The sequence below is a fragment of the Rhinichthys klamathensis genome, unplaced genomic scaffold, assembly GCF_029890125.1.
Source record: "Rhinichthys klamathensis goyatoka isolate OS25496 unplaced genomic scaffold, OSU_Roscu_1.1 h1tg000566l_1, whole genome shotgun sequence".
Lineage (NCBI taxonomy): Eukaryota > Metazoa > Chordata > Actinopteri > Cypriniformes > Leuciscidae > Rhinichthys > Rhinichthys klamathensis.
Window position 1 is genome coordinate 1341380 of NW_026607032.1, and position 16053 is coordinate 1357432.

Sequence of the window (16053 nt, forward strand, 5' to 3'; positions counted from 1 at the left end):
AGCAGCGGAGCTAACGGGACGCCATCTGTTATTAATGCCGAAGGTAACTTTAAACTCTACTTAGTTAATGTGAGCGCCATTTCATTCATAAGTTGATAGTTGTGGTCTTTACAGAAGACTTCTTTGTATTTTTTATGTCAGTTGAATTTTGTTTCAGGTTGAATCCAAATGAGCACTGTTAATATTCCAAATGGCACAAGCTCTTCCTTGACTGTTTTCAGTCTGTGTCTTTATTTTTCATGGCACATAAATGGCAGTTTTATTTATTTTTTTGTCTGGACCAATGAATGTGAAAATTAACAATTTCCTAATCCTAAGGCACTCTTCTTGTTAATCTTTCAAGGCACACACTAGCGTGCCATGGCATACTGGTTGAGAAACACTGCCCTAGACTATGGGTCCCTGGACTTTACTTTGAGAAGTAGCTCACCTACTTTTAGGTTTGTTCTGAGGTTGCTACACATAATTTGTGTATACTCTGTGGTGTGTCTTCTGATCAGATATTAAAGCGAGTTAATGCAAACAAACAAATTTGTACTTATTACCTCACCCAATGAGAATCGATAAGAGAATAGATAAGGAATCAAATCAATAAGCACTATCAATAATGGAATCGGAATCATTAAATTCTTATCAATTCCCATCCCTAGTCAACAATAACTTAAACTAAACATGGGTGTCTATTCATTTAACTTGCACTTGTGAGACTGTCTGTCCATTGATAACACACTAGAATTAATTAAATTATTGAGAAACATTGTAAAGGTACTACTAAAAATAATACTACCATTCAAAAGTTTGGGGACTCTTTGATATAAATAAAAATAGAAAGATCAAACTAACAGCATTTATTTGAAATAATCTCTTTTATTATATACATAATATTACATTATTATAGTCTTTACTGTCACTTTTGATTAATTTAATGCATCTTTACTGAATTAAAGTATTAATAAAAAAATAAAAAAATCTTACTAACCAGTAGTGTAGTGTAACATGGTGCATGTTTTATAGTATTTAGGTAAGGGTAAGCTTTAATAAATTGTGGCACTGAAGAGAAAGAATATATGTGCGACCACATTAAAACATGAACTGTGATCAACACGCCTCATTCTAGCCTGGAAATAGTTTCAGTATTCTAAAGATAACCCTCCCACCCCTCTGAAGTTGGGTAAAAAGTAGGGATGGGCATTTTTCAAAAATAATGCATTCGAATATTCGTTTAGCCTATTTAAATGACATTTAACGAAAAAGACGTTATTTTTTAAGTACATTTTTCAAAAAGTTTTTGTCACCATTTCTTAACAAGCTTACGATAAGGCAATGCACAACAAGCTTACAATATATGTTAAAGTTTTCTTTTAGTTGAAAACATTAAACAGTTGGCCTATGTGTAAACAAAATATAAATAACAAAAGGATTTAAGCTCAAGCATCAAACGTCTTACGATACGATGCATCGATGCCACACGCAAAATATCGATTATGAGGTACCTTTATTTTAACAGTCTCTCCACGTCCTCACGTAACATCCGTCATTTCCGCCAAAACGCAATGAAATGAAAAATGTAATTTTCTTTTTCTCACCATAACGTTACTGGCTGTCACTTGTTGTGTGTGTCGGATTGCGAATGAGATGCAGCAACAAAGCAGTTGTAGCAGCGAAAAGACAGACGCAGAAAATGTTGTGACTGCTGTCGGACGCAAATCGTGGGTTTGGAAACATTTTGTACTATTTTCCAAAACAGATGGTCAGGTAAATAAAACCCATGTTATGTGTACACATTGCCAGTGCCAGCTAAAATACTCGGGAAATAATACAAACTTGTCAGCATCTAAAAAGGAAACATGGAATTGAGGAGAGTAATTTGGCAGACGAAAAACAGCCTCTTTCACCCCCGATGAAGAACTTTTTCGCCCAGACAACTCCAAAAGAGTTTTTTTTTTACAACTAGAGTACCTCAGTTATTTGCACTATTGCACATGTTTGCACAAAAGACTGGAAGACTGGAAAAGACTTTGACTGTTGCCATAAGCTTGATTGATTTTATCCATTATTTACTTTTCTTTCTTTCTTTCTTTTTTCAATTTTTGTTGTGTTGTTGTAAATGTCCCAAAATTGGGAAAGAGGGTGCAATTGGTGTTTAATAAGTGTTTAATTAAACATTCATGTTATATATCTTTTGGTTGTATTTGTGAGTTAATAAAAATGTAACTGGTTGTGTAAAGTGGCACAAAATATCTAAATATCGATTAATCGATCGATATAGCCATGAATCGAATCGTAATCGAATCGTATCAAAGAATTTTCTGAAGTATCGGCAAAAATCATATCGCTGGCTAAGAGAATCGATATCGAATCGTATCGTGATGAACTGTCCGATTTACACCCCTAATTATCGTGTATATTGTTTCACGTTTATGTTGAGAAAAACAATAATGTCCACATGCAGGGGCGCCACCAGCAATTTAGTGCTATGCTCGAGTGAGAAAACGCGCTGCACTGACAGACGATTCAGAGACACAAACGGTCACGGTGTTATAAGTTTCTAACAGCACTATGCGTTTTCTGTTCTTAAACGTGTCTCTCTCAATGAAACTTAAGGGAAGTATATGTCTAAAAAAATAATTTTGCTATTAGATAAGTTATCATCTCTCGGATCACGCACGCTACAGCTGCGCTTACCTGGAGTCGTAGTGATGGACAGCTGTCTTTCCTCAGTCGCCTGGTGTTTGGATTTCATGTGATTTCTCATTGTGTTGATGATATTATAACTCAGATTAATTAATTCATTTGATCAAAAGTAATTCCCTTCTGTAAGATCATTTAGTAACATAATTTTCAACTAGTAGTCTAATTCCAAACTTCGCGAGGCAGACGACGACGACATTATGTGATCAAATACAAACAACTTGTTAAACACGCACCACAGCGCCACCCAGAGGATTTAGTTATAACTGCGAGTTAGTGCTTGGGATTTATCAGGGATTCACTGCATTTACGGCCAGCAAAGCATTTAGGCTACGGCTTCATAAATTCGATAAAATTCGAATAGTATTTTATTTTTCGAATAATAATTACAGATCGAAAATTCGAATATTCGTGCACATCCCTAGTAAAAAGCAGAGTCAGACAAAAATAAAAGATCATAATCTGTAAATGATGGTGAACATTTCATTAGTACATTGTTGACAAGCTGCAAAGAAAGCCAAACAGGATAGAGAAAAAAACTAATAAACATTGGCCTGCCCACCATTAGTGGTCACAACAGAGGAAGATATGGCCATAAGTAGTCAAGAGAAAAAAAAAAGAAAAAAAAATTCACTGTTAATTTAATCAATTGATCAGCCTAAGGATCCCGGCTAATGCTTCGCTAGAAACAGGGCAGGACGGATGTCATGTAGCATTGATTCAGCACTGACAGGAAGAATGTCCACTTTGGTGCGGACACTGACGAAACCCAGGCAGACTGAAAAAAGCAGGGCACACCTTCTCAGCCAAATACAACTTTAAAACAGCAACCTGAATGGTGTATAACTACCCAAGCAGTGTTGTAAGTGTGCCTGACTGTGAAAGCCGGGGCTACAGTTAAGCGGTCTTGGCAGGCAATCTAATCTGTGCCGAAAAGGTCAGTGCCACTCTAACTGCCTCTCAGTCAAATTATGCACACCATCGGACTGCCTCTTTGCCCAGCAGCGCCTGGGACGTAAGCTTACTCTTCTTCTTCACGACATACACTGGATGAATAAGAAAATTCTTCCTCTGCAATACTTCGCAAGATAATGTCCATTTGCAATGTGTCACATTCAAAGAAGACCCTGTATCCCTTTAAATGTTAAGTCGTCACATGCATAAAACACGTTTTTCCTTGTTGGGTCACATTTTACAAGCTGATTTACATATGCCATGATTGTTAAGTGCTAATCTACATATGTCACTCGAGACACGCGTCTCATGTCGTGGCTAAGAAAGGGGACGTAGAGATCCCACAGAAACAGGACATGAAACATGGCCTCTCCTCCACCACGTTGCCATGACATCTATCAGCCTTTCGCAGTATGTGTCGCAGGTCAGAGTTCATCCAATCAGGATGGCATTTACCATGTATGCCTGCCAGGGAGGGGGCTCAAAGTAGCCATCTCTCAAGGTTCTTTACAAAGACGAGCGACGGGCCTCTGTTCTTCTTTCCTGACTGCACCAAATCTCTTCCATCTCTGCCTGTGACTGCCATCGCTATCTCTTCATCAGCACAACAGCCCTGCTAAGCCACAGACACAGGAGGCCTTACGGGCCTCCACCACAAACTGATCCTCTTCGATTTCTCTCTTCCTCTTGGTCTCTCTTTTCCCTTATCATGCTCTTTTTGTTCGGTTTAAAGCATTTCCTCACTGCTTTTTTCCTAGGTCCTCAAAGAGGGAGAGGGGCTGGTGCTTCAGAGACGATAGCCCTCTTATCCCATTGAAGACCCCTTTCAAGCCCCCCACCCCCCTCAGTCTAGCTCCCCCTGGGCTGGAGGGATTCTGCAATGCAGGCCGATTGAATGCTTGAGGACTTCAGCTGAGCTTTCAAGGCAAAATCCACCTTCTGAGTATCCTGGTGGGAGCTTTCAAGTGGCCCCTGGGCCACCGAGTCACTTCTCACCAGGTCCCCCCTCTATCGCCATTACACCGGTGCCTGTGCTGAAGATAAAGGGCAGGAGAGCTTCTGTACAGACACATGCAGAATTGATCTGGGCCACCGTCTGTCTAGCCGGGCGTTAGAGGAGCAACTCCGTTTCTTTTCTTAAGCCACACAGCTTTGCAATCTGTTCTTTGCTTGGGATCGAACAGCCTTTCCATTTAAGAGTGCAGCAGTTTACAAAAGACCACTGAGGGAGGAAACCAACTCCTTTTCTAAATATGAAAAGGACAGTGAGGGGGGAAACAGAGACGTTTTTGATAGGCATTCACTTAGCACTTAAAGTGCCAACTCCACAAACTTAACCGAAGAAATAAACCCCTTTCAAAATAACTGATCCAACATCGAGAAAGTTCTAAGATAAAAATCTGAAGTATGGAGGAATGACTGACACTTCCTCCCAAGTGTAAAAATAATCTGAGGAGGTAAATTATTTATGAACCAACTAGAATTCCCTGGAAAGTCTTTCAATGAGTGTGGCAGCACATCTAAAAGGGTCTTAGGGAGCGAGTGTGTATGTGATAGAGAATGTCCCAGGTGAGCAAAGTTAGGTTGGGAGCTATAATTGCATTCCTGCAGCGGGGGAAGCCCAGGGGTCAGCGGCCCATTTTTCTCACACACATCTCTGTACTGGGTGAGTTGGGTCAATTGCACAGCTAAATGTGTTTTCCTTTGACTCCGTAAAGGCCGAGAAGGGCCTGCCAGAACTCACCTTGTCTGGACTACAGCTGCCTAGCCTATAAATGAACACACTTGAACAGGTTGATCTTGGGGTACATCGAGAATGAAATGAATGTACCCTCATTAAACAGTTTAAAGGTCGTAGTGATCTTTGACAGCTATTTGACAACCTTGTGTATGTATATATATATATATATATATATATATATATAAATATTATATACACACACATATATATATATATATATATATATATATATAATATAAATATATACACACACATATATATATATATATATATATATACATACACACACAAATATATACACTACCATTCAAAAGTTTGTAGTCAGTATGATTTTTCACAGAAGATCAAGTCACTTTCATTGTTACAAACATTTCAAATAAGATTCCTGAAAAAAAACCTCAATACCAAATACCATATGAACAAGACAAATGGGCTCTCTTTGTTAGAGTGTGAGACTTTTATTTATTTTGGTCCATAAACTCAAACAATGCTATAATAAAAAACTAAACTAATATATATATATATATATATATATATATATATATATATATATAAAATCGAAATATTTTGGTCACATCACCCACTCCTAAATGCTATTTATTTATGTGATTGATAACATAATTAGCATATATACATAGAATGCATGATGAACAGCATTATTTATGGTTGTTTTCATAAATGGTAAGCGGCATTTTATACTAGTGCTGTAATTGTGTAGTCTGGATGCCAGCCAAACTTAGCCCCGCCCACAACATTTGAGGTCGGGAAGTTTGGTCTGCACGTAGCCTATGAAGTAGCCTATGCCCGAACCAAAGCTGTTCGGACCAATCAAATTGTCAGGGTGGGCTTTATATGATGATGGACAGATGATCAACAGTAACGCAATCATCCACGTCACCAAAGAGCGCTTGGGTTGAATTCGTTACAATAAAGAATGGCTGCCGCTGGAGAATTTAGATGTGTAGATTCAGCCATCGCGTCTGTTATAGAAGATGTAGACAGCGCATTCATTTTAAAAGAGGAACAGAGAACCGCGATCAAGGCATTTGCCGATCCAATTGAGTGCAGACAGAGGCATTATCTTTCCTGGTTAGGTTGAAACACGCCCCATAATCACAGCCCAATGGAGCAGTATCAGACTCACATTCTGACTAGAATCTGAGTATGACGACATCAGGCTAGTAATTGTGTGGCCTGTGCTACAAAACTTTCAACATCTGTTTGGCCAATGATTGTTCAGAAAAGTTAGAGTACAGGCCTGAAATATTAAGCTGTTTTCACAATTAAAATAAATAAGAAATGTTTCTTAAGCACCAAATCAGCATATTACAACTAGGGGTGTAACGGTACACAAAAATCACGGTTCGGTACGTACCTCGGTTTTAAAGTCATGGTTCGGTACGTTTTCGATACAGCAAAAAGAAAGAAATGCCAGAGAAATTTCCCATTTGTTAAAAGAAAAAATATTTTTTAATAACTGTGTTTTCCTACATCTTGAAACTTTCAGGTTTATTAATGGGGGTCATCTTTGAAGGATGAACAAATAATGTTTTGGTCATCACATTAAAAATAACATTTAAATATATATTTATTTATATATTATTTGAGTTTTGAAGTGCTGGAAAAAGATGTGTGAAGTACTTGAAAGTATTTCACTATTCCAGCCAAGGTTACAGTTAGTGTTACTATATTAAATCCATGGTGAATGTTGCTGGTCTGTGAACGTAAAGTATTACTAGTTCATTCACGGCACAATATTTCTCCTGGTTTCCACGTCAGCGCTGTTTGATCTAATAGAGATCTACGGTTAATAACGGAGAAATGTGAATCCTTCTCAGTAGATCTCGCAGCGATGTTATTACTTCAGTGGCGAATTCAAATGTTTTCTTTACTGGATCTCTTAGCGCTGTGTTGTAACAGTGCCGCTTGATCGAGATCGGCTCGCGCTGCACAGATGTTGCTGGTCCGAACTGATAAACGACCCGTGAAGCACATAATGAGTAGCGCAGTTTCGTTCCACTTTCATTACGCTTGCCATTTGATGTTGCGCAACGTTGTGGTGATCGCGCCAGCGCGAATTTTGTCGGCAGGAAAAAATGGTCCAAGGAATCGTTCGGTTTGTATGCGTACCGAACCGGAAGCCTCGAACCGAAACGGTTCAACACGAATACATGTACCGTTACACCCCTAATTACAACGATTTATTCTCAAATTATTTTAGTTTTAAATTTAAATATTTCACAATATTACCATTTCTACTTTAGCATAAGAAACTATTTTCAAAAACATTAAAAAGCCAAAAATCGCTTACCTCTGAAACCACCCTCCAATAATGTAGTAGCTCGGACCCTCTTCTGTCCGCACCACTCGTACTCCTCAAACCGTGTTCCATTCTCTCCTTCAACATCCGCGGAATCCTCTTCTGTTGCGCCTTCCCTCTGAGAGAACAAAACCACTTATCAAAAATGTACCAACACACTTCAATCGGTCCACTCAATATAAAAAGACAAAACCACAAAGTGTGACTACATCAGAGGAAATCAAAGTAGCGCTTTCAAATCCACTAACTTCTAATGATGTCTAATTTTAGGAGCTATCAAACCACATGCAACAGAACACCCGAATCCAACCACCAAGAGTACATTAGTATCATAAGAACTACTGGATTAGATGGGTTAAGAGGAACCTGCTATATAATATAAAGGGCGAGTGCTGCATCCTGAACCACTAAAATGGCTAAAAAGGGAAGCCAGTCAGACTGTGTGAACAACTGTTTCCATTGAGCCGTTTTATAAACTCAAAGCCTAAGGACAATAATGTAGAATATCTCTAAAGTAGGTTCAGGACGGCGAAACTGCCAACTAAATCTGCTAAAGTGGCGGAAGAGAAAGAGGAGGAGGAGGAGGAACACTTCAGGAAAAAGCTAATCCTTCAACTCTTCCCTGGACATCCATGTAGCAGTACAACATGATAGTAGTCATAAGAAACTAATTGATCATGTGTATGTGTTTTGTCAGATGCTGATGTCCAGGGAAAGGTGAGGGCAGAAAGGCCAAAGCTTCTATAGGAGGTTGGAGGCCCAGATCACTGGGTTTATGAAGCTACCTTGAACAGACATTGTTCCACATGCCTACTCATTTCCTCCTCTGTCCCTGCCAGCGGGGCGCTGCACAGTGGACATACCTGTCCATCCTCGGGCTTCCGGCGCTTCATCTTTCCAATCCGGGCTGCAGCACAAGAGAAGAGAGAGACACCATGTGATAAATCAATGGAGCAAAGTGACCATAATAAATACCACAAAAATAATCCATATTGGCACTGAGCTGTGGAAAAGGTGATGATAAAATAAACACGACTACTGCAAAACCCCAAAAAGAAATGTTTCACTTAAATCCACATTTTTGGGTTTTCTACTAATAAATATGTATTTACATAAAAATTTTAATTAAATATTAAATTAATATATATTTAATTGAAATTACTATATATTTGTATTCTATTTGACTAAATTTATAGATTTTTTTTACATTAAACCTGGGAACAACATCAGCTAATGTGGCTGACCAAGGACATCACTGGACACACACAGAGTCAAGACGGGAAAAAAAAAAGAGCATTCGAAAAGAGCGAGTAGCATTAAGCCCACACAGATCAGGATCCTTTACAGACTTAGCTCAAGGCTAGTAGGCATCTCTAGCCACAGATTTTACTGAGGGAAGAAAGATGGGTTGCAAAACACGACAGTGACGTGACAGGGCTCAGAGGTGAACTCTGTCCATTAGACCTTTGTACCCAGACACCAATTCCTCCTGGTTACATCGGTGATGAGCACGAAACGGCCAGGGCTTGGATCTCTCTGGGTGTCTCGCTCTACCCCCTCCCCTCCCCGAGCACATAATTAGAAATTTAACACAGCAGAACAGCGCCTATTGCGCCGTAAGTCTCTGTCGCTTTTTCTTAACTGCAAATGGCGTGTGGGGACATTAATTTTTAGGTGGCTGTGATTGCGAATGGGGCCGAGGGGGACTGGAGGAGGAGAGGCGAGAGCTTCTGCCATTACCTCCAGGAGAGGGAGAAGAGAGAAAAGCACCGGCCACGTTGACGGTAATGTGGGGGAGACGGGCGTCATTAAATAGCAAGGAAAAAAGGCAGATTAATTAGGCACGGCAAGAGTTTTTCCAGCCGGCCCCTCACTCTGAAATCACAGTGTCTCAGATGAGAGGTGATATACATTAATACGGGATCGGGTTTAAACAAAGGCAGCCCCATTTACCCTTACGGTGCCTGCGGCTGCGATAAAGGGGGGAGGGGGTCTTACCATGCCGCAGGCAGCAAGGGGCTAGGGGCACTCCTCTGGGCACTGGGATTGGGGGGCTTTTGAAACTTTCCTTGGCGTAGCGCCTGCACCAGCAGAGGTCATCGACTGTTGACACATGAAAAAACCAAGAGTTAAGGAGATTCTCTGCTTGGGCAGGCGCTACAGTCAAGGGAAGTGCAAAAACAGGTGGCCACAACTGACTACAAACTATACTAACTAGTCATGTCCATTTACATAAATTCCCATAATCGATCATTGTTTAAATGAACGATCAATTAATTGTTAACCTCTTAAATCCGAAGCGGGGGAGGGGGGGTGCTACTAATATTACTTAACCACCTGCTTAACCAACACAAAGTAGGTGTCATTTTAAATCTTTGAAGCTTCGCTTAATAGTGAATATAAGGAATATGACCATCACTAAACAAGTGCTTTTAAATTGGCTGACTTATTAGAAGTGAAAAACAAACATTCACGTCATTTGGTGTAGAACAGCTTAGGCTTGTAGAAATCACTCAATCGTCCACTATATGGCATGGATGCTGAGGTTGACATGGATGTCAAGCTTCTGGCAAGGCCACATAACAAACACCAGTGCTGATGAGCATTTGGCTAATGCACCCTGAGAGGTGAGGAGCTCCTTATTCGTGCCAGACGGTTACTGACACCCAGAATAACAACTGGCCTCAGGTCAGAGAGCTCCCACCTCACACCAACCCTCCTCACGGGTGCAGCGAATCCATCACACCCACCGACTAATGACTACTGGTATGCTTTTGGGGGTTCAGGTAACCATACAAAATGAGTAGACTCACTGTGATCTCACAACAAGATGAGTCTTCAGAGCATGTAGTGTTATCAGGTAATGCGCACTGAGCAGAATGTCATGTAAATGCCGCAAAACCGTATTATTTTATCAGGAAAAGGTTATATACAGTCTAACCAAAATTACTCCAATTTTGCTCTTTGACATTTTCTTGTGTGGTCAGGTATTTATAATGAGCTGATTTTGACATTTATCAGCATTTTGTTGTACACATACACACATTGATTAATCATACTTCTTGTTTTAAATGATGACAAAACTGTTCTTCAAATATTAAATTAAACAAATAAGACTATTATCTTCATCAAATATTACTGCATGTAATCAGTACGCATGAAAGTTTTCCATATAATAACAGCAATTTGTACTGATATAAAGTATTAAAACATTAAATGGATGATAACTACGTTTTTAAAAGCATATGCCAACAGATAAACAGTCATAGTACACATAAACAGTCAAAATTCTCTTGTTGCAGGGTGAAAATATACATACCATTCAATCGTGTTTGCCTGTTAGCTCGCACTCGTAAAAATGTCTGCAGGTGAAAAAAGAGAACAGGGAAAAATCTGTCATTCATTTACCTGTATTTATCATTTATTTAAGAGGGCTTTAATGATCCGCGTATAACTAGATTGCGCTGGATTCTGCAGCACATCGCTGATGTCTTAATGTAAACAAAACCTACTTCTCTCTTGCCATTGCTCTGCAACTCCTCTTCCATGGCAAACGCCACAACCCCACAAACTCATTTGGCTTACTAAAGCATGAAGCCTGGATAACTCTTCTTCAAAACGCAGATAAGAGACTCAATAATGAATTTACGAAGGATGAATACGGATTGAAAATGTTAGGCTGACTAGTGCAGTTCGTTTCAGCGCGCCATCGCCGCCATACTGCTACCGGTCATGTGACCATCACGTCAGAGTCAAAAGTTGCGACTAGTGCAGTTCCGTCTTTCGCCACTGGGGCGCAGCAGCATTTAAATGACACATATGATGATCTGTGCTGTTCATTTAGGTCTCAACAAACTCTCCTGGCTTGAAATCGAACCCGCAATCACTTTAATAAAAAAAAAGGTATTTTTTTGAGAAATTGCATGATTGTGAGATGAATTATATAAATAACCTTTTCTCTTTTGAGCATTGCATTTCTAATTGTAATTTTCTTGTAAGATATGAAACGTGTGTAACTGATTGAGGGTTTTCCTTATGGTATTTTGTGTTAGAAAAAGACATTGAAGAGAAATTCTGAAAAGATTGCATAGCATCTGATAAAACAATTCAAGTATAGCCTAATATATATTCTTTTTAAGTTATGAGAATATTTTACAATGTTCTTTTAAGTTAGTGCTAACATTTGAACCTTTCAAAAAGCACTCATTGATTATTTGATATTTAAATGCATTTTCCATTTTTTAGAATAACTTTACTATAAGCACAGGTCCATTTAGGACCTCATTATCACCACCCAGCCATCATCTGTAAGCCCCATTACAGAATTAGCATTCTGCTAACCACAGCAGGCCAGACGTGGGTATGTTGGGAACAGGTTCAAACTGCCCTAACATTCGGCTCATGTACAGCATAATGTATATAGGCAGAAGGCCATTCAGGCATTGCTGTTGAAAGTCAGTGTATTTTATGATGATATTCTATGTTAATGGTCCTGTGTCCACACCAGACAGATTAGGTTACAAAAGAAGATCATGAATTTTAGGGAAAAGGCATCATTAGCATGAGGTAATTTGAGCAGTTTCATTAATGAGAAGTTCTACAAAACTCCTTCTTTTAAAGTGTTTTCATGTTTTTTAAGCCTCTTGACAATCATATTTTCACAATTGCATATCAGTAATTACTTTTAGTTTTGTAATGTTAGAGGCAAATTCGAAGACTTATCAGGACCATGCAGGAGGGCCTTCTTATAATGTGCAAAGATCTATCCGGATATTGTTTTAATTGAGAAATTCTCTCACTTCTGGGGTTGAGGGACAGATAGACGCAGAGCAAAATGTCCCACAGAGCCACAGCTCCAGGGGGAAAGCAGGAAGAAAACAAACGTGTCAAGGACACTGGAGCACAGAGATGATATCCGGGGCTCGGGGCAGCATAGATTAGCCCAGGGTTAAACTATGGATGATTACATATCAGAGCAGAACACACATTACAACCTGAGTAAACCTGAGGCTGGAGATTAGCAGAAAAGATCTCAGCCTGTATTAATACGTCCAGCAGTCAGATCCAGTCTGGGATAAGATGGAGGATATTGTGGAGAATAAAAACTGGATTCACATATATACATTATTCTATAGACTATACTTTTTTTTACTATTATTTGACATGTTTTAACATCTTTTAATTTTCACAGAGAAATTTACTTTAATTCATAAATGTGTGTTGTTTCCCTTATGGTTGTCATTTGTGCCAAAATCATTATGTTTAACAGTTATTGTTGAACTGAACTGTAAAGCCAAAATAAATTCATATGGGATGTCCTTCAAAGCCATTAGTTTTGAACCAATAGCAAGTTACTAAAATTTGAATGTAATAAGACATACAGTAAAAATTCTGCCAGTTACCATGCTACACTTTTGAAATGGTTATTTATGTCTTCACTTCCTGTTGACAAAAATCAAGGTTCACAGTGTAACATCTCGGGTAAAGCACCAACTTTTAGCGACATGGTGCCTAGATTTCATTCAATTTAAAACTCCCACACAGCGAGACAGGGTTTCAGCGGTCTGTGTGTGGAGTGCCAGAACTGCACAGTCTGTCAGTCTGCACATGTGACAGACTCTCTCTCTTTCTGAGGTTTGCAGTCTCACCTGGTATCTGTCAGAATGGTGAGCTTCATCAGAGGAGAGCGGGGACACAACTGGAGACTCGCCCTCACGTTTGATATGCACTGACAACAGGAGAGACTAGCAAGACGAAGAGAAACACAAAAACCAAGAGAAAGAGGTGAGCAGCCATCCGCTAGACAAACGTGTCATCCACAGAACTGATGGTGCTGTAGCTGGTGTAAAAAAAAAAAATATATATATATATAAAAAACACACGCAAGAACTCCAAATCCGGTCTGTTGAAACAATGTGATTGATGTGAACAAATGTTGACAGATAACCATTAACTGCCATTTCGGCTTCAAACTGTGTGTGTTGACAGGACATCAGTGTTTAGAGTAATGGATGCTTCGACAGAGGAATAGAGAAAAAGCAGGACACCAGACGGCATGACAGTACACTTTGATCACCTATAAACGTACCGCCTTGTGCTGAGACGTAACAGGCCTGTCCTTCTGAAAACCTAATTGACTTAATTTCTCAAATGACTGAGGAAAGGGGGAAGGAGAAATACTGCTTATACTTTCCCGAGAGTCTTGATCTTCGTCCTGCTTTTATGAGGCGGCTATAAAATATTTGTATTTACAATCTGCTCTGATTAATCAGAGTGAGAGGAGGTCTAGCTGCTTTAGTGGCTGACAACTGTAATCTAATATTAATATGTGAAAAATGGCAGCCTTTCTCTATGGGGACAGTAAATTAGACATTATGCATGGCTCCTTATGCTTTTGAATCGCAAGGTCAGGAAACAATTTATTTGTGATCTCAAAACCTTTAGAGCTCAGGGAATACGGAGTGTGCCAAAGAGAGAACATTTGTGCTAAGTGTTTACACGGGTCTACTGTATAGCGTATCTGCGTATGTGATGTTTAACTGTTTCGTTGTCCAGTGAAAATTAACAACACATGAACGGCTAGTTCAGTGCAGGTAATCTGACTTGAAGAAATAATGTTATAATGAATCAAATTGTCAAAATATAATGTAATGTAATAATAAAGGTTATACACTACCGTTCAAAAGTTTGGGTTTGATAAGATTTTTTTTTTTTAAAGTTTTTGAAAGTCTTATGCTCACAAAGGCTACATTTATTTGATCAAAATACAGTAAAAATACAGAATTTTTAGCATCATTACTTAAGTCTTCGGTGTCATGATCCTTCATAAATCATTCTGATTTGGTGCTCACTGCTCAATAAACATGTTCAAAACAGTTGTACTGCCTAATATTTTTGTAGAAACTGTGATAGATTTTTTCAGGATTATTTGATGGAAAGAAAGTTAAAAAGAATCTTTTAATCATTTAGAAGATGTTTAAATTCCTGTTAAATAGCTCAAATTCCTGTAAAATACCTGAAAGTCATTATATAATTTGCACACTGACGTGTAGCACCAGCAGTAGCAGTGCTGCAGATGTTAGCATGGTTACTGTGCCGCCTACCACCGTTGGCCTTCGCCCCGTTGGATTAGGAGCCGCACAGACTGGCATGGAGTCGCTATGGCAATGGCGGCTTGAGAGAGGTGTGAAGACGGGCCAACTCGGCCCGGGGTTAATCCCCTTTAGAACTAGCGAGCTGGGCCTGATCTGCCTGCTTACCGTCTTTTAAAGGAAAAGCATGGACCCCCTCCACCATCCCAGCTAGCCTCTTCATTTTCCACACACTCCTACGGAATACTAAGTGTGTGCTATAGAATGCTCAGTCACGCCTCACATGGCCTGTTCTCTAACCCGCTCCCATGTCTTCTGGCTCCCATGCTTTTTCCATACTCTCCAACTGTGGGTCCGAAGCAAAGGATTTGCCCTCTGGAACGAGGGACAATCATACGAAGATGGTACGTTTATTATCATCATTCTTGTTGAACTGCTCATTTCTTCACCAAGAAATATGCATTTATTCGGGGACAAAGTAAAAAATATATATCTCAAACCGTCTACAGAATGTCTTTAGTGAATGTGAGGTTGGCATTTCTGGTATTTGCAAAGGTTCATGGCATCATAAAATCTGTAAACTGAATGTGAAATGCCTGACGTGTCGCAATACTCTCCACTGACAATGTCATATCATCCTGTAATTTGTACTTCTTCAAAGATATGGCATATTCATGCTTAAAGGTATAGTTCGCCCAAAAATGACAATTCTTTCATCATTTACTCATGCTCCCTTACTTTCTTTCTTTTGAGGATGTTTTGAAGAGTGTTTAAATTATTTTGGTCTAAAAGAACAATGGACCCCATTGACTTAACATTTGAAAAATATCTTTGAGGGCAAGATGAGAGAGTAAATGATGACAGAATTTTCATTTGTGTGTCAACTATCCATTTAACATCCTTGCTGGAAATGAAATACAACTGTTTATAGCGCATTAAAACTCTCTAGTGAATCTTGTGGTGATTGCTCTACATAATTCAATTGATGTGGATGGAAATTTTATTAGGGAAATACGCTTGGCCTCTTCCTCCTTTTAAGACAATGAGACTAAAAAACATTGGTATCATTTTCCATGTCCAGGTCTTTTGAATAAGCAGTCAGGAAACATAGAAAGCTTTAAGTAAATTACTGCAGGAAATAAAGCCAGAAGTTTGCGGCCACTCTATATTATCCAGTAGTTACACAAGACTCCTTTAACATCTTTATCTAGGAAACAGAGCTCTAATTGCCATTAATTGTGGTTGAGCCTATCAGT

The 16053-nt window shown here is 39.3% G+C and overlaps 1 protein-coding gene across 8 annotated transcripts in view; it reads right to left on the reverse strand.

The window, feature by feature from the left end:
- Positions 1-16053, reverse strand: part of rnf220a (ring finger protein 220a) — a 135006-nt gene that overhangs the window by 22595 nt on the left and 96358 nt on the right. For 2 of the 8 annotated variants that reach the window (XM_056239490.1, XM_056239487.1), the window contains exons 4-8: positions 13355-13450; positions 11026-11068; positions 9705-9809; positions 8492-8613; positions 7698-7824 (exon numbers count right to left, since the gene is read on the reverse strand). In XM_056239490.1, coding sequence (XP_056095465.1) covers positions 7698-7824; positions 8492-8613; positions 9705-9809; positions 11026-11068; positions 13355-13450 — 493 coding nt within the window. Of the gene's footprint in view, positions 1-7697; positions 7825-8491; positions 8614-9704; positions 9810-11025; positions 11069-11218; positions 11447-13354; positions 13451-16053 lie in introns of those variants that run through there. The other 6 variants (XM_056239493.1, XM_056239491.1, XM_056239492.1 and 3 more) reach the window with 4 other exon arrangements.